The sequence below is a fragment of the Botryllus schlosseri genome, chromosome 9, assembly GCF_051294905.1.
Source record: "Botryllus schlosseri isolate E-star chromosome 9, Bs_hap1, whole genome shotgun sequence".
NCBI classification, from domain to species: domain Eukaryota; kingdom Metazoa; phylum Chordata; class Ascidiacea; order Stolidobranchia; family Styelidae; genus Botryllus; species Botryllus schlosseri.
The window spans coordinates 23,620,964-23,640,148 of record NC_137244.1 but is presented as its reverse complement, the minus strand read 5'-3'; the positions used below and the strand labels follow the sequence as shown (position 1 = coordinate 23,640,148).

The 19,185-nt window shown below is 40.8% G+C and overlaps 1 protein-coding gene across 1 annotated transcript; it reads left to right on the top strand.

The window, feature by feature from the left end:
- Nucleotides 1-213: 213 nt before the first annotated feature.
- Nucleotides 214-19,172, top strand: LOC145447361 (sodium-coupled monocarboxylate transporter 1-like). Its single transcript, XM_080325777.1, has 13 exons — nt 214-470; nt 654-764; nt 6,115-6,208; nt 6,269-6,386; nt 6,459-6,526; nt 7,111-7,265; nt 10,069-10,209; nt 10,376-10,505; nt 14,617-14,705; nt 14,918-15,021; nt 15,326-15,486; nt 16,293-16,608; nt 17,443-19,172. Exons 1-13 carry the CDS (start codon nt 262-264, stop codon nt 17,643-17,645), a joined length of 1,899 nt encoding a protein of 632 aa, XP_080181903.1. The 5' UTR covers nt 214-261; the 3' UTR covers nt 17,646-19,172.
- Nucleotides 19,173-19,185: the final 13 nt, after the last annotated feature.

Below are 19,185 nucleotides of genomic sequence, written 5' to 3'. Positions count from 1 at the left end.
TTGGCACATGCCAAAAATTGCTTATTTTTGGCATTTTCAAATTTTTATTTTTGGCAGTTTTGGCATCTGGCTCCTGAAATGCCAAAAATAACACGGCCTGGTTATACCCCTACGACAACACAGATGGAAGCAGGAACATCGTATTTCTAATCTCGTTACGCAGAACTTTACAAATTAACTGTTTGAAATGCAAAATCGCTGTTGTCGCATTGCACGCAAGCATTCCCGACACGTTATTGCGTATATAAATCCCGCTAATCAATGTTGAATTTTTTCAGTTTCCAGCTAGCATCAATATATAGCCTAACTGCGCTGGTCAATATGAGCTACGATAAGCCAAGAACGTTGGGGGTGGCCGATTACTTTGTAGTTGGTGGGATGTTATTATGTTCCATATCCATCGGAATATATCAGGGTCATCTTGGCAGGAAAAGGCGTCAGGGGACTGAGGGATATCTCTTGGGAAACCGGTAAGATATTCATCAACTTGTGCAGCCATTTTGACTGCAAACCTGATTATAGTCACGGTGTTTCTTTACCAAACAATGCCATCCCGGAGCAAATAATCACCACCAACCAGGAATTGAGCTATAGCAGTTCACCGTGACTGGGCTGATACGATATGGATAAAACAAGATGATTTTCCATTTCAGGTCAATAAGCTTTTTACCAGTTGCAATCTCAGTGGCTGTCAATTTCAAATCGGCGGTCACTATTATTGGAATACCAGCGGATGTGTATCAGTTTGGGACGGTATATGCTTGGTCAGTAAACTACCGAATTATGTAGGCATTCAATCTCATGAAAACGAGAGCGATCTGGCCGCGATGACCGACGCAGCTCAGCAGATGAAGTTATTTGCTGTCGTTCTCGGATTTATCCATGGTTTAGTTGCGTTTGTGATGCTACAGACACAATACTAATTAGAGATTGCACAATGTACGGTATGGTAGACTATTCATCATATTTTGCAATTCGCGTGCACGCCGGGGCTGTGGAGTCGGAGTCTGTGTTTCGTTCAATTTGTTCTTGATGGAGTCGTAGTCACAGGAATTTTCTAACACCCTTTGGATTCGGAGTTAGAATTGGGGAAATAGATACTGGCAGGAGTCGGATGTGGAGCGGCTCTAACTACTTTAAAACAGAACCAAAATGTTCTCAATACTTAGCCTACTAGAAAGCAGAGATGAGCATTGGATTGGACTTGGATTGGACAGGATCAGGGTTATGGGTTATTTTCGTCGGTACCGGATCGGACCGGATTGTGATTTTGAAAAAAAGTCGGATCCGGATCGGACCGGATTGTGATTTAAAAAAAAACAGGTTGGACTTGGATTTTGAGCATTTAAAATCCGGACTCGGGCACGCTGGTTTCGTAACCAGAAGTGAGGGGCGGCGGGAGAGAAGAATTATTGCCAGTGTTGTCAATTGACGCCTTTAGAAGCCAAATTACAGAATTCTGACACATTTTAATGCTGGTTAGCAGCGCTGTTTCCGCTGTTCCGTCTTTTAGGGATGCCCGTATGGCACACAGTGTTGGGATGACTCGAGTCATGACTTGACTCGAGTCACCTTTTTCGTATGACTTGACTTGACTCGAGTCACTTTGTTAAAATGACTTGACTCGGCGTATCAGAAATGCGAATTGACTCGTGACTCGAAGCAAAATTCACGAGCCAATTTCAAGTCATCAAGTAGGCCTAATCAATGTCCACAAAAATCACTGTATCTTGCAATCGCATTGTTCGCGAAACGCTGGTGTAACGCGTGGGAGCGACCAATCATTCAATGATCGTGCGTTTTACTGAGCGTCTATTGTTCTCTCACAAATAAATTGACTGCTTACGAAGTGATCGAAGCTTACAGCTTACGCTGTCGTAAACTAGTATAGTAAAGTATTTTGATAGAAAAATGTCTATTACCGTTCTCTGTACCTGAACCAAACCTCTTTATTGAAATTAAATTCGAAGATAGTTTATATAGTCCTCGACCATTGGAGCAGGCTCGAATTGTATCATATCCATTTGTAAATGGGTAATGTATTGCATCTTATCAATTCGTTTCTGTATTCTCTATATTGGCTGGTAACTATAAACTGAGGCTATGCCATTATAATTGCGTAGTTTAGCATTTCTACGTATATGTAAGCGACACAGCGCCGTCTTACGTGTTTATTTAACTTCATATTCGTTCATCGGTTTAAAATCAATGACCAGTTAATCTGTATTTCAGACAGCTAGCAAAATGCAATGGCGTAGGCATTCGAAAAGGCAACTTGACTTGAAATGTGACTTGACTCGTGACTTGACTTGACTTGACTTGACTTGACTCGAGTCACCTTGGAAAATCGATTGACTTGACTTGACTCGAGTCAAAATGTGCAATGACTCGAAATGACTCGTGACTCGAAGGTAGTGACTTCATCCCAACACTGATGGCACATTGGCACTTTCGAATTTCTTCAACCAGAGCAATGTAAATTTGTTAACAGCATATTAGATCTTATCAAGTGCTATTTACATGAGCACCTAAGGTAGTATTTGATGTTAGAATTGTAGAAATATGGAATTGATGTTCGCATATGGGTGCATATCAAAATATTAGGTCGAGGTCACTGTGTCTGCTGCCAAGGTGGCAAGGGGCGCACTGTTTGTATAATGTTAACAATCCTTCGCCATCTGGGCTACAACCTATTATATTTCTCTTTCTTGGACACATGGATTTAGGCAGATGTGGTCAAAGTAGTCAAGAAAGCTACTCAAGTAGAAGTAGTAGTTGCGACGAAAAAATCTACTCAAGTACGAGTAGAAGTACTTCTTCCATAAGCAACCTAAAACTACTTGAAGTAGAAGTAGAATTGACTGACTTTAAAAGTACTTAAGTAAGTAAGTAGTTGTGAAAACGATCCTAATTTGTTCACATGGATTGTATAAAGGTGCAAATCATAAGCATTCGTCCACATCATGGGATGAAAATGATAGGATTGATATGGAAATGCGATACTTATCCTGTTTTCTCGAACAGCACGTTTTAGAAAATAGCATGGTATGACGCCATCCCCCATATTATAAGGTCCGTAGTTTAGTCGAAGAGCAATACGGAGAAGTTGTACAGGATACGATGTAAACACTTTGCACGATTAGTAAACGTTAATAAAAAATATGGTGGACCGTAAAAATGCCATATTGTGTAGCTTTATTTCCGTAAATTAAAGGCATTGCTACATTTGCTTTTATACTTCAACATGTACGTTATCCAGACCAGAGAACTTATATTTATTATAACTCAAAGTATATGATACTGGGAATTGAAAATGGAACATAAATACTAGTTCTAAAAGTGGAACACGATTTTCATGTCTTTAGTCCAGAAAGTTTCGCAGGTGGTATGCTAAAACAGTTCTAAAACTAATAAAAATGTCAGAGTCCACTTTTCCAGGTTAGGACGCGTCATGGACATGCTAGATTACGATATGACAAGTAAATGCTAGATTGCGAAACATCAGTTTCAAACGTTATGATGAGCCATATATATTTCATATGGGTGAAGGGCGACAATGTGGTGTGAACCCAAGGATATCTAGATATCTAGTTCTAGATATCCCTGTGTGAACGGAACCACGCCAAGCCGCTACCTAAATTATAGTCATCGATACTTTCGTGAAATCATACTGTAACGCCGTATATCCACTGCGCGCCAAGCGCGACGAAAATTCTTGGCTTTACTCTACTTTTATGAAAGTTAAATGTTGATACTCCGTGAAAACAGCCCCGAAATTCCTCAGGCTATCTTCCTGATTGGAAGATTGAAGACGCCCACGACCGCCTACGTTGGAGACGCTTAATACGAGCCTAAAACTGATTATCTTGATGTTTTTGGTTTCCTGTTTTCTTTTGCCCTTTTCATTTTATTTATCTAATTGAAAAGTCGATATATATATATATTGGAAGATTGAACTACTTCTACTTGACAAACTGAAAATAGCGAAAAGTAAGTAAGTAGATCACAAAATATTATGAAGTAGAAGTAGAAGTAGCGAAAATCGGATCTACTTGAGTAAGTACCAGAAGTAGAGAAAAACTACTTGAGTACTTCGAAAAAGTAGAAGTACTTCGTTACTGACCACCTCTGGATTTAGGTCGAGTCGAGATACTACTAGGTTCGCTGATCCATAGGAAAAGTTTGCCTAGTTCGTATGCTATATCCGTGCCACTTTTGCTGTTGTAGACTTCTTGGTCTAACTCAGGGGTTCTCAACCTGGGGGGCGCGCCCCCCTTGGGGGGCGTGAAACATCTGAAGGGGGTCGCGAAGAAGCGGTCACCTACAAAAAAAATTTCGCGCTCTGCGCGATTTACCTCCTATGCACGCGCGTTTCTCTCTATATAGACCCACTTTCAAATTTGTTTATTCTCTGATCAGCATTTATAACCGACCATACCACGAAACAATCTGTAGGGGTTGCTAGAATCCCAGTTGGATTTTGTGATATGACGATAAGGGGGCGCGAAATTTTCCACTATCAAAAAGGGGGGCGTGTCTAAAAAAAGGTTGAGAACCACTGGTCTAACTTGAGTTGAATTCAACCCTATAGTAGAAGAGCACGAATTCTACCAAGTCGTGGTGGTACAATCTTCTCTCTGCAGCCTAAAGTACCGTGAGCTTGATGGTAATGCAATGCTTAATGCCTACTGCAACTCATCACCGTACTCGAGATAATTTGGCACTATTTTGTCACAAGGTGCTACCATCTGCTTTTTCATGTCATCATTCTTACACGTTTCGTTCATGTTGATCGTTAATGTCTGGCGCAGTATTAGTTGCTAACCTATATATTGTGATCCGGCTGGTTCTTTCGTCTATAGTATTTTATGTGCTCATAGAACAAACTACTATGGCAAGTTTGTAGTATAGTGACCCCTGAAATTGAATATGTTAGTCATTTGTTTTGTATAAGTACATTAGTGTTGGATAGAAATAACTTCTTTTTTCAAATTTACTGGCTGAAGTTGCTACTGGTTGGATTCCAACCGGTGTAGGTGTAGTGTTGAATAGTATATTCATATTTGAATGAACCCGGATATTTTCGGATGACATATTTTCGCCTGTCATATTTTGTGATACGATTGTTGATATACAAGGTTCTTTCCAATTCTCTACTAGTTGCTGACGATTATCCCTGATGAGTGTCTGCCGAAAATGTTTGGGTAAATTTCAATATGAATATATTAGTCAATTGAATATGCAAGTTCAGACCTCCAAGAAGCTGTTCAAAATAGGGTTGTAGCTCTATAAATATTGATGAAAGAATTTCCCACAGTAAATACAACGATTTTCACGCTTCTATTGGTTGGAATTGAATCAAACTTGTAATGCACCAATTTCTTACAAAACTTCATAGGGACGGGCAGCCACTATCAAAAATGTGTATACTTTTTAGTATATTGAAAATTCTCGTGTTGTAATAACTTCGCTTCTACAAGCTGGAATTGAATCGAATTGGATGTGCAGTGTTTATAACCGCCCTAACATGTCCTTCTGTTTTTTCAGTTTTAGAATTGGACTTAAGATTTTGAATTTTTTTTGGATCAGGATGGACTTGGACTGAAAATTTGGCAAATATTTTTGGATCAGGATGGACTAGGACTGAATTGAAAATTTTCAGGATTGGACTTGGACCGAAAAATATTACAGTCCGCTCATCACTGCTAGAAAGTGCAGTTACAGCCACAAATGTTGTTAAGTTGTTCACAAGTTCTGCGAACCACATATGCTAATGCATGTAATAAACATATATGCTTTTCTAAGTAGGGAGGTAGGAAGCGGAATAGGAGTCGGTGTTTTGTGAAGAAAATACTCGATGTGGGAGCTGCATGTGGGAGCTTCAGGAATCAGAGTCGATATATCGAAAATGTCTGGTGTCGGAGTATAAGGGTTAGAGTCGGTGATCAAGTAAACATATCAGCATTCTAACATATCAGTGTCAACTTTTCTATCTGAACTCTAAATATCAGTTTTGGTCAGTGCAGAAATGTAAAGGATATCTAATACGGATAAATCGTTTTTCGTATGATAACTCATCGTAAAGAAAGGAGTAATTCAGTGGTGATCTTTCAGGTGCATTGCTTCCTTGATCCTCATAACCGGCCCATTCGTGGGTTACATCATCCTACCGGTTCTTTACAAACTCAAAATATCCAGCGCGTATGAGGTATGTCTTTACGTTTTCATACGCTAAATCTCAAACTTTGTCGAATACACAATTTTTTAGTATCTGGAAAAAAGGTATGGAAGACCCATCAGGTTAATTGCTACCTCGGGATTCATGATACAGACACTGTTTTACATGGGGCTCAATGTATATGGGCCAGCGCTAGCCCTTTCTCGGGGTGATTGTCTGTTTTTTTATTGCTCTACTGAAAAAACGCAAAACCTATAATGGTATAAGCATGTATTTTTAGTGACTGGATTTCCACAAATCGTTGCTATGCTGACCACCGGATTCGTATGCATCACGTACACAACGATGGTAAAGCTTTATTTGAGAATCTTATTTTCAAGCAACTTCTGTCTAGACATGCATAGTCCCAATGTCAAGTCCGTTCGCCACTTTACAGTGCGTACAATATATACGATGAGCGTGCATCAGGGCTACCGACGGACCGCGGTCCTAATAAGGACCTTTTCTGCGCTACATCCATGAGGACCTTATCAGTCTCAGTATATACTTCGTTTTTATATACATTTTAATAATATATTTATGACGTAAATATATTATCGTTGATTTGTAAAATAGAAATGCCAAATAATGCCAACTCTTCCACTATAACACCAAACTAATAGAAGCCCACGATACACACATTTCGCACCGCTTTAGTGGATTTTGTTATAGTTATACTGCATTGCATTTGTATGAAAAACTAAATCATTTAATATAACAGACGTTAGCGAATTTTAAGCTTTTGTAACTGAACCTTTACTAAAAATAGATGAGTAGCCCTGGTCAGTTGCATGGTTCAGAAAAAGTGAAGCTGACAAATTCCTGTTCGCATATGCCTCATCCCTCCCCTTCTCTTGTGTTCAAGAATCATGAACGCCTTTCATTTCCTCTAGGGTGGACTCCGGGGAGTTGTTTGGAGTGATGTGTTTCAAGCTTTGTTGATGGCGACCGCCATGTTGGCTTTTGTGATTAGAGGAACGATCACAGCCGGTGGCGCGGGTGCCGTATGGAATCATATGATAGAAGGAGGTAGAAGCAATCTAGAAAGGTATAGCCTACGCATTCACGCTACGGTATTTGTTGTCGTGCTGTCAAAACGTGACTAGGCACCATGCACACTTTATCGTCACAGTTAGAATGAATAATATGCTACCCTAAATATGAAATGGCCCCAAGGGTTAGAACATTCAATTACGTGCTCACAGATGTATTGTGGAGCAGCACATGCCGACGCAAAGTTCATAATGGTGGCTCCCATAAACGCGTTTACTGCGCCAAGTGAATAAGCCGACTTTATGGAGAATTCTGAATAAAATGAGTCTATGGATATGATGTGAACCTCTGAAAGGTTCAGGTTCGTGTGAACACGAACCTTTTTGAAAGGTCCTGTGTGAACGCGAGCGTGAACCTCATGACGTCACGTGACGTCATATTGCTAATTCCAACACTAAATTTCAGTGAAGTGATAGCCTATATTAATGCACTGTATAGCGACGACTCGAACCACATAATGCCACAATGCTGAAGTACATATTGACGTTTTAAACGTCACCGAATGTATGAACTGGGGCAATCAAATGATATGTTGTCGTTGTTTGTGGTATTCATGGTGTTTGCTGATGTTGACTACAATGGTAATTTACACCAGGTCGATATTCGATATTTTTGATTCCGTAACTGCCGACTTCCAGAATCAAATGATATAATAATCCCATAAAATCAATATCTTCCGTCGATTTGCCAATAATTTCGACGAGGACTTGCAAGGGGATATAAGCTTTACGCCTTAGCGGTCTAGGCCAGACCGGACGATGTATTCAGCGTCTGAGTATTGCGACGTTGATATTGAGCAGAGTGTAAAACGGGCTTCTATACTTGCTACCGATATTACCCCATTACCAAGTTATACAGCAGTAGCCCCAGTCCCCAATCGCCCGGATATTGTTTTTCTGATACAGTAAACATATGAAGTTAAGATTGACCCCGTACGCCTGTCAGATTTTATTCCTTCAGACAACGATATCAATTCCATTGATAAGTTGAACATTGAACAAGCATCATTCGCTGACTATATGTAGTGTATTTCTCCCTTCATGTTGTGTCATTGCGGGTCAAGCTTACAGCAGAGAGTCACTAAATATTCACAAACGGAAAGCTGGATATTTCGAGGAAACTTTTGTAAGAAAGCAAGTAAAATATTTGACATTGTCAAAGTGCATGCTCGTTTAGTATTGATTTTCAATATGCTGCCAGCGCCATGCTAACATCGACCTTGCCCTCCGCCACATGCCACCTCTTTCTGACGCTTGCGTCTTATATACTCTGCATTACTTTTCATTCAGTGTGCACTGTGCATTAGGGCTCTTCAAAAATGACTTTTTTCTCAAATCGTACTGGCTACTTGATAAAATTGTTAGGTTACCTAATTTAAGTCTACACACTAAATTTGGTTCAATTCCAGCCAGTAACCGCTTTGCTACAGGAGAAGAAAGTTTCTATTTATTATATAAAAATAAAAAAATGAAATTTGAAAATTTTCTGTTCACCCCATGAAAGTGTTAGGCTGTCTATAGAAACGATGCTCATTTTTTTTTTTTTTAGGGGTAACCTGGAGGAACCGCAGTAAACCTCCACCCCGTCACGCTTGTGACAGCGCAGTGGCATTACACCACGGCACTATTGCCACAAGCGCCCGTAATAGGTCACTTAAGAGTCGTAGGACTCGAAAGCTTCCATCTCAGGTTGCTTCCGTTTGTTGTTTACCGTCAAAAGTTTCTCTTCCTTTTTTGGTACAAACGGCTGTCACAAGCAGGCTTTGGCTGGGGGCGTCTGCGGAGGCTTGTCCCGCCGCCACCATACTTGTGGCTGGGATACTGCCCCGTCAAGCGGTTTCAGATCCCGGGGTCAGGAATATGAAGGCCAAGGGCCATACTCTTCCTGGGTGTGAGAGTGATTGGAAGTATCTGTTGTACCGCGAGGGTTTCGCATCGGCCAGCGTCTAGTAAGCCGATGAATACGAATTCGAATTAAATAGTATTTACGGTGAGCACAACTATAATAAATAAACAAAGAATCGGTCACCGTAAATACTATTTTATTCAAATCCAAATTTTTCGACGGCAATAACTCCGCTTCCACTGGTTGGAATTGAACCAAATTTGGTGAGCATCGTTTCTATAGACAGCCTAACACTTTGATGGGGTGAAGAGAAAATTTTCAAATTTTTTATTATTTATTTTTATATAAGAAATAGAAACTTTCTTCTCCTGCAGCAAAGCGGTTACTGGCTGGAATTGAACCAAATTTTATGTGTAGGCTTGAATTAGGTAACCTAACAATTTTATCAAGTAGCCAGTACGATTTGAGAAAAAAAGTCATTTTTTAAGAGCCCCACTGTGCATGCCTCTTCTTTACTTCGCCTCGGCTAAGGTAGGTGTCTGATGTTGAAGACTTCTCCAAGTTGTTTCGACACCTTCCTATCTTTTCATTGTATCGTAGTCTTGTGATGTTTTGAAATGATGAAAATATCAATAAAATCTTATACTGATACTGATGAATGGAGTGGCCCGCAGTTGAAATGCAATAAATTTCAACCAAAGATGTTACAATGAAGTGAAAATTGCACTATATGAAAAAGGTTCACAGTGCAGAACCTACCTAGGCTCGTTTGTGAACGTGAATTTTTGAGGTTCACACACAGATCGCGAACGCGAACTGCCCTCACGTTCACAATCACACCATCTCTAAACGGCATTTTATTCATACACCGCTGTACCTTTCAATAATATAAGCGGACTATGTTTCCAACCTTTTCACGCTGTTACACCACTTACACCATGTATCTCATTCAGCTTTGACCTCGACCCAAGAATCCGTTACACGTTTTGGACTTCTTTCTTTGGTTGGGTAATTATTTGGATCGGCATGTTCGGTACGGATCAGACAAACGTGCAAAGATACCTCAGCGTCAAATCGCTCTCCAAGGCGAGATGGTTAGTTATATGCCCATGACTTGCTGCATTTTTCCGATAACAGCCAAATCAATCGTCATAAGATCAGACGTGCAAGCAATCAAGCTTGTGGATGGTCGACTGGCCGTATTGTACTTCTATTTTTTGGTTATGGCTACCGCGAAAATGTGTTCCACTTGTATTACAGGGCAATGTTCATCGGTACGTTGGGCGTCGCATTCATGACTACGCTTGCTGTAGCCTGTGGAATTGTTTTGTATGCACTTTTTCGTTTGTGCGATCCGATGGAATCAGGGTGTATCGAAATTCGGGATGAGGTGAAAGCATAGTAGCTCGTATATTTCAATTGGTATATAAAGTGTAGGCGTAGGCCCCGTGTAGGGCTGTAGGCCCATCTATTAACGGAGCTGGTGATATCACAATGCAATGGTGCAACAAGCACAGTGTATTGTTCAGTGACGTGCGGTGAGGTCACCGATTCACAAATTATGAATATTTTAATTGGTTTACCAATATAGTTAGCGGATATTCAGCATTCACATTAGCACGCTTCACACGCGGTTTACGTAAGAAGGTACTACTACGCATGCCCACTGCCGAAGGTATGGTATAGTTGAAAGAAACAACATTTCTAACTACAGCAATAGGACAATTTGCTCTGCACTTCGTATTGGCTAGGCCAGGGGTTCTCAAAGGGTGGGCTGGTGGGCCACAGAGCATTTTGAGGTGGGCCACAGAGCTATTTAGAACATTTCAGAATTAATGTAAGTTTAGTTGTATTTCTTATGTTATTCGCTAACAATATATTCGTATTATCTACAATATATTCGTATTATCTAATTAAACGTAGGCTACATTGCTACAAAGCTTTTCATCCGGGACCCTGATTAGACGTAGTGGCACGTATGAAGTCAGTATGTACAAATCGAAAACGTTATGGAGAAACGGTGGCTTTTTCTACTGGCTTTGACAACCTACGGCTAACAGCAACTAAAATAATTTCAAGCGTATAATAACTGGAAGCTAATGCTGAAGTAACCAAGTATGCCGTTGAAAGGGGTATGCAATGAACTCGCAATGAAGTGAAATTGATGTACAGATTTACTGTACTTCGGCAGGCCCTATTATTGTAAGCTAAAAATAGACATAATTGCAAATTATTAGCAACTTCTGGCTGATGTATACTGCACCACCTCAACGAATCTTAATCGATTGAGGATTTATCGGAGCGCATTAATCTTTGAACTCGGTTTAAAATGTCCGGCCTGGAAATCATTGTACATAATGAAAAAGTCACCGGAATGGATTGTATCGTTGGATTGAATATTCTGACATCGCAACTTCAGTTGTTTTGGTACAGGACATACAAACATTACAAAGTACATCATGCATATTGAAAAATCGTTCTTCACTTCTCTGTAGTACCCCATCCACCAATGATTTGTTCGATGCTGGCCCAGAATGACCATAATATTCCCCACAATAGTATCACAAAAGTCCCAATCATACAGTGTGGGGACCTGAATATGGTGATTCGCGACGCGAATGGAGCAGCGGACGAAGATAATATACTTAGCTTATGATCTACCAGGGCCGTAACTACCGCATCCACACTCCCAATTGCGGAAGTCGAAGGGGCCCAAGATTATGTCGTCGGTCGTTTGTTGGAGGATATTTATTCAACTTGACATTTTTTTCGCGCTTCGCGCGGTTACATATCCCGGAGATCGAGATTTAAATATCACCAGTTAGAGAAAAATGCGCATATTTTAGAGAAATGGGCATATCAGCGCTGTCCATGACCACGCATTAAACAGGATTATGACTCTAAGATATCAGATGGGCCAGAGCACATTTTTAAACCGGAAAATGGGCCACGGCCAAGAAAGGGCTGAGAACCCCTGGGCTAGGCTATGTTGGCTGTTGCAACTTCACCATTCACTTTTGGTGTTGGTACGCGAGGTCGATTTCCCTAGAATCTGCGACCTATGGATTAGTGCTAGGATTGGCGCGCCAGTTCAATTTGCGTGGGACCTCGTATATTTATTTCGCTGCACTGCGATTGTACGAATTGTCAGGACAGTAATCAGTGGGACAGATTAATTTGTGTGTCCACCACTGCTCTACCATTACATAGCAACGTTTAATACGATTATTACAAAGCCGATTTTCATACTCATTGGCGATTTCGAGGTGGTTAGGATTTTCGGCGTTCGCGCGACTACAGCATTCCATAGCAATTGCAAATTTGACATTGATGTAGACTACGTAGATCAGTGCTTCCCAGCCTTCTTCAGTTCGCGACCTACTTTCGATTCAATGTTTCACTGTGCAACCCACCATGAGATATGACCAGGCCGTGTTATTTTTGGGATTTCAGCAGCCAGATGCCAAAACTGCCAAAAATAAAAATTTGAAAATGCCAAAAATAAGCAATTTTTGGCATAGTCCAAAAATAACACGGTCTGCCAAATAGTGTATTTCGTTCATGGTGTTGTGTTAACAGGACCGCGTTTGTGAAAGGCAGGTTTCTTAATCTGGGCCCAGCCCACCCATTAGGGGTGAAAGCATGGTGTCCTAAATGATGTGGGCACAGCGAGCTTGAACGGCTGACTGCATTTGGTTTACGTCATACTTTCCATTTGTCCAAAGGCAATTTTACGACCATTTTTACCGGCTTGTCGAGCGCTAAATTTGATAAAATGGGTATCAATGAGAAGCTGCCGCAGTACTGATTATTAAAATATAAATTATATTCTTCTCATGGAACTGGAACCCCCAAAATCAACCACGATTTTTGCATTGTGATTGAGTTGAACATGGTGACGCAACAAACTGTCTGGCTATTTCTGAGCTGCATAGTCTCATTTTGCAAGACAGTCTTGTTGCGTCAATGTTCTTAAACAAGCTAACCTTCCTAGGACTCTTCCATGCGAGTTGGCAATATTAAAGCCACCTGAAGTGACAAAAGTCCTCCGAAAATCTATCGGTAGACTGAAGTAGAAATGATAGTCGGGCTACTAAATAGAATTTGTTGAGAGACAACACAGGAAACTCCTGGAAAGTATCGGGAAGAAAATTCTTTCCGCGATTAGATCGATGGCACTGGCGAAGTGATCTTTTTTCATGATGCCTGGAAGCCGGTTCGGCCCTCCAAAGGTTTCGAAGCTCTGAAAACCTTTTGTGGATGACTGGCAACATTCTTTCCCTCAACGGCTACTGTTGAAGCCGATATTTCCCAGATTCGCTGGGCGAGAAATGAATTTAGGAGAAACTTAGCTGACCTGAGTTTAAAGCAATGCTACAGTGCAAACGATTCAAGTCTATTCAACAGCTGTAACAATCAGCTGTTGAGCGTGTTTGTTAGGCTTTTCTTTCTTTTTTTTTGCTTATTGGCACCGATTCCGATGGATACTGCATATTTTGTGGTTTCGTTTGATATTATTAACCTATGAAATCGTTATAGGTATTTTCTTCTTATTCTTGTTTGTTGGCACCGATTATACGTGGATGCTGCACATTTTGTGGTGTCTTTTGACAAACTAGCCCAAATAAAGCGTTTTTGTGACTAATTCGAGGCTGAAACTATCTGTTTAGAGGACGATGCCAAAACTGCCAAAAATAAAAATCGAAATATGCCAAAAATAAATTATTTTTGGCAGTTTTGGCATATGCCAAAAATAACGCGGCCTGGATATGACCAAACGAACGAGAACGTGGTTCGACGTACAACGAGTCGTGCGAGTTACGAGCTCCGTAAGACCCCCACAAGTGTAATCAAGCAGACGAAAAGACACGTAATATATGATTACAAACGGGACAGCGTGTGTTCAAGCAGGAATTGGTCTTATTACGTCGAATACAAAGGGGCCTCGAGAATCGCTTGCGTTGCGGCAATTGTTTGTTGATTACAATCGGGCTGGATTGCCTTTTCCAATCAACGTTCGCCAAGCCTTTGGAGCAAGGAATGAATGATTTCCAATTTTAAGGCACACACAAAAACACACTGTCCAAGTTCGCGCTCCAATCACAATGAATGTCACTAAAATCTGGCTCACGTATTATAGTGAGCACGGGAACGTGGCTTACAGCACTTGTGGGCGAAAACAACAACAACAACGTAATTTAGAGGCGAAGAAAGGGTAATTGCTCCTCTAATCGCGAGAAGATAAAGGTGTTTGGTGTTTGGCATATTTGGCAAATTTAATAGAAAACTGCAACAATTTTCGCGATCCACCTGAAATAGCTTTGCGACCCATCGGCTGGGAAGCGCTGCCATGGATCATTTGATAAATACCAATAACAGAACGTTATCTCTATTTACTACTACTCATCACGATCTTGTCTTACCCGGCCGCACGACGCACGTCCATGATAGCCTATGCGCGATCCCCGGTTTTGCCACTTAATTTTCTTGGTTTGTTCCAGCTGATGCCTTACGCTGCGATGGACATTTTTCGACCATATTCCGGCATGCGCGGCTTGTTTTTGTCGGGAGTGTTTGCCGCGAGTTTAAGGTAAATGCTGAATTCCTAATTCCGGGAAAATATTCCAAAAACCTTGTAGAGGATTTGTGGATTGTGGATTGCGCATTGATGCGGATAAAGGCTGCCATCTCAGAATTTGTACTTCTCCGACGACTACTCATTATACATGAATTCCAGAATCTGTGCTTTGTATGGCTTGTTAATCCATGTTGCAGTATTTGTAAATGCTGTCCTTTTGACAGCACCGTATCTTCGGGATTGAATGCGATGGTTTCTGTTACTGTTGCTGATTTTCTTAAGCCCTATACGGCGTGGACGGATTCTCGTTACGAGCGAATAAGCAAAGGTAAAATAAGGGTGATCCTTTGCCGACAAATAGCCAATATCATATCGTTCAGGCATATTGGCTAAAACATGCTAACACGCATCAACTGCCCGCTCTCTCCAAAGCATGGGCTGTATTCGCATACATAAGATAATATCGATAGAATTGTTTAGATATGATATAACTTGAGTATGGTTTAAAGATCCCGTGTTCTAACCATCCGTAGACCAGAATGCAGTAATGTGATTGCGTAAATTATGCGTGCTTATTGAAAATTCTACATAATTACATTATGTGGTTGGTGAAGAATGATTGCTCCTTGAAGGACTCACATTCGGCTTCGGATTGATTATAATTGGAACGGGATTTCTAACGAAAGTTCTCGGCGAGATGCTCACGATCGCTGTCGGGATAGTAGGATCGTTTTTCGGGGCATACCTTGGTATATTTCTCATGGGTATCTGGATGCCGTTTGTGAATTCTTGGGTAAGTGACTGTGTTCTTCCGATTTACACTTCGCGTTTGCAGATATAAATGCTAAGAAGCATACATGCGATGTCTATATCTTAACGGCTTGTGTATATATCTGCAATCAGCATCCTACGTAAATGACGCACGTATTGAAAAACAACGATGATACGAAAATTAAATTTCGGTTTTCGAACTTAGTGCCCTACAAAACATAAGGTGGCATCAAAAACTTGCGCCTATCACAAAATACTGTTTCGTATTGTTATATTTAGTTGGAATATTTCTTATTAAAATATTATACCTTTTGAAAGAAATGTGCTGGATACTGCAAGCCTTTTGCATTTCGGGCCAAGGACATATCTTATACCACATGTTTGACTTGGACCATAATAAAAAATTAACGTAATTTATTGTCGTTTGCAGGCAGGCTGATCTGCATCAGTAACATATATAATTAGGGTTACCATATGTTACTTCTATTTCAGGAAATTGAGAATGTCCTCCGAGGACGCCTAAATGTCATCCTTTTTTGCATTTTGCCCTCCTTTACAGCTTTTACAGCTAGACTAATGGGCAGGGTCAACTGAAAATCGGTATAAATAATGATACGAACTAGGTAATGCGATCGATCCAAATTATGGTAACCCTATGCATAATTATTTATCATTTCGAATCATTTTTACACTTCCTCGCTCAAATTCACCTTGCTTCCGTAGCCTATTGCCAGCCACATATGTATCGTAGCTTACCCTGTCGTTTCAATTCACCTTCCGCGACCATCATCCGACTTATGTGTATTTTTATATATGTATGAATACAAGGGTGCTGGGTCTGGATTCATAACAGGAGTCGTGATGTCGTTCGTGAAGTTTCTCGGCAGTAAAGGGATTCCGAAGCCTTCCAATTTAACCCGGATGCTCCCCGTATCTTCGTCGTTCTGCCCAGTGGCGTGCGGATACCTTGATTCTACGAATATGACAACGATGTATGCACACAATGATAGCATGATATCCACCAGCATCAGCGAGGACGGGATAGGCTTAGGGCAAAGCTACTTCTTATTGTCCTATTTCTACACGCCGAGTTTGGGACTCATGTTCACACTGCTTGTTGGAATCACTGTCAGTCTACTGTCAGGTCGGTATATGTAGTGGGCGTAAGTAGGTATATGGTCGACGCCGTCAATTTCTACTCGATTATAAGTAGTCGAAATTTCTCAGACATGTTAAAACTACTTCAAGTGGTAGTAGAAAATAAAAGGTCTGAAAAGATTTGGTCGCATACTTTTAGCGGTTAATCGGAGGTTGCTACTTTCGAAATTGTTATATGTATCTTGGCGACTATACACTACAAATATACGTAAAATTTTCGGAAATATATGCAGTTACCGTGGTACACGCGGGCTTCTTCCCGCGTTCTTATGATAATTTCACCCATATAAGTTATGTAAACATATCCCACTCTCTACTTTACAAAATACAAAGTCGGAAAAGTAAGTAGTTTGCCTAAAAAACTGTGAAGTATAAGTAGTTTAGAAATATAACCAGGACAGGGTATAGGATATCACTTCGCATCTTTTTGTCCTTGATGTTTTGCGGTATATTCAGCGACTCATGATCTACATACACATTACACATGGTGCATATGCATACCATGAGTGCATGATGTGCATACGCCGCTGCATGGCCAAGGAAGGTTCTAAGTCATTTACCACCCCTCCATGCTATCTCGGTAAAGCTGAGCGCCAAGCGGGGAAGTGATGGATACCAGTGTTACTAATCAGGTCTTTGGTCTGACCCGGCCGGGGATCGAATCCACGAACTATCTATCGAGAAGCCGGGTGCTTCACCATACGCATTACGGTCTTGTCAGAGGTACTACGAAAAAGTTGAATTACAATGATATTTTGTTACTAAGCACCTCTGCCAACAACGGACTAATGTCTCTAACCACATGGTATTTCCATTATAGGAGGATGGAAAAAGCGACATTTGGTGGATAAAACCACAATAGATCCAATAACTTGTGCTCGCATGACCAGATGTATGCCTACGGCGTTGCGTAGTTTTTGTGGGTGTAGCAAAATCGAAGACAGGCACAACGGCGAAATGTCGGAAACCAAACAAGGCGAAGAAATGCCGCTGTCGACATATAAGAAGGATCCGGATCTTTGATGGATTTACTTCGTCTCTACTAATTAAATTACCAATCGAAGGCGCTGAACCTTGATATGCCGCACTTAACTTTGCTGGCCAATTATATGCCGGGCGAAAAATAGGAATCAGCCATGTATTTTGCATCACGTACTAATGCTTACCCGAGCAAATAATTACTAATCAGCAGGGTGATTATTTTTTGGCATGTACTAAAAAGTCAAAATCTTGTCAAAATTGTAGAGTTCGGTCAAAAATTACGAAGTCAAAATTTTGTGGTCACAATCTTGTGGTTCTTGTAAATCTGAGGAACACTTTGCGCATGACGAACTCCGCCTTCTCTAAACCGTAGCCCGCTTGGAGTTGTTCGCGAGTGATTTTTGTATCTTTAATGGGAACCCGAAACTCGAGTGTGTTATTGTGTCCATGTGAATTGGAATTCATTCCTTCACAATGCACCTGCACATCGTAGCTGCCCCAACATACTTTGCGGTCCTTTAACGGGAAACGTGGCAAATGCGGCCCTTAGCGCCATTAATATCGGCAAACGATTGCCGCGACGCGATGTCAGAACACATTACGTTAGCTTACGAGAGGAATTACTGATCAGCTGCCCGCTTTCTGGAAGACTATACTTGTGATCAACCATTTCGTATCAAATTTCTGAATTGATTCGTTTCCGTATCCTTGATCTCGGCTGTTTTGATATTAGACGTTGTTGTTCGTGGTCTTGTCGAAGCTTCTGCAAGTCATGTTAAGTTAAAACCACTATAATTAATCTTCGTTGTTCGGTGTTTTTTGAAAGAAATGCGTCATTGCCGATTGACGATGATGCAGCCTCCGTCAGGCTACACTGCCAAATAAATTTCGCTAAATTATGCTGCCGAATTGACGAATTTTGTTTAAAAAGGCTTTCACATATAACTGGTCCTAAACGAGTTGCGTAGGCCACATGTAGCAGTTTTGTATAACACTTGCATCATTGTGTCGTATTTGACAAATATATATAGTAAACCATGAACTCTATATTACGACACCATGCGGAAAATGCGTTCCAAATTTTAAAAGTAATTTTTAATGATGAAGCTTGCAACTTTTTGCATATTTGAATTGAGATATCAAATTCCAATATATTTTGCGGACCGGCGGTTGAGAACCACCAACCTTTACAATTATAACGGGGAGAAATGAATCGCCACACATTTGTCGCCACGTTTAGACGAGGTTGAAATCATTCTACACCCTCGTTTCCAAGTCGACAGTCGTCAAGCATGGCCACATTGAAGTCGAAATACAAGCAACTTCTACTAAATATTAGTCAGCCTTCAAGATTACCGGACCACGATGTGACATATCGCCATCGCTTTCCATCACCTGCCTCCTCATTTTGTCGCCTGTCAATTAATGGTATCTTCTTTTACTTTTCACACGGTGTGTGATTTCAAAGACTACTCCGAGCCGTTTCGACGCCTTCCTATATCTTTTCATTGTATGGCAGTCTGGTGATGAATTATCCGATTTTTTTTTAATAAACTGAACTGTATGCGCCTTGCGACTCGTA

What these genes read in the sequence shown, in the direction of transcription:
- LOC145447361 (XM_080325777.1), top strand. Translation starts at nt 262, where the DNA reads ATGTTGAATTTTTTCAGTTTCCAGCTAGCATCAATATATAGCCTAACT. An exon ending in TTTGGGACGGTATATGCTTG is followed by an intron (nt 765 to 6,114) that starts GTCAGTAAACTA and finishes GTGATCTTTCAG; the next exon opens with GTGCATTGCTTCCTTGATCC. An exon ending in TTACGAGCGAATAAGCAAAG is followed by an intron (nt 15,022 to 15,325) that starts GTAAAATAAGGG and finishes TGCTCCTTGAAG; the next exon opens with GACTCACATTCGGCTTCGGA.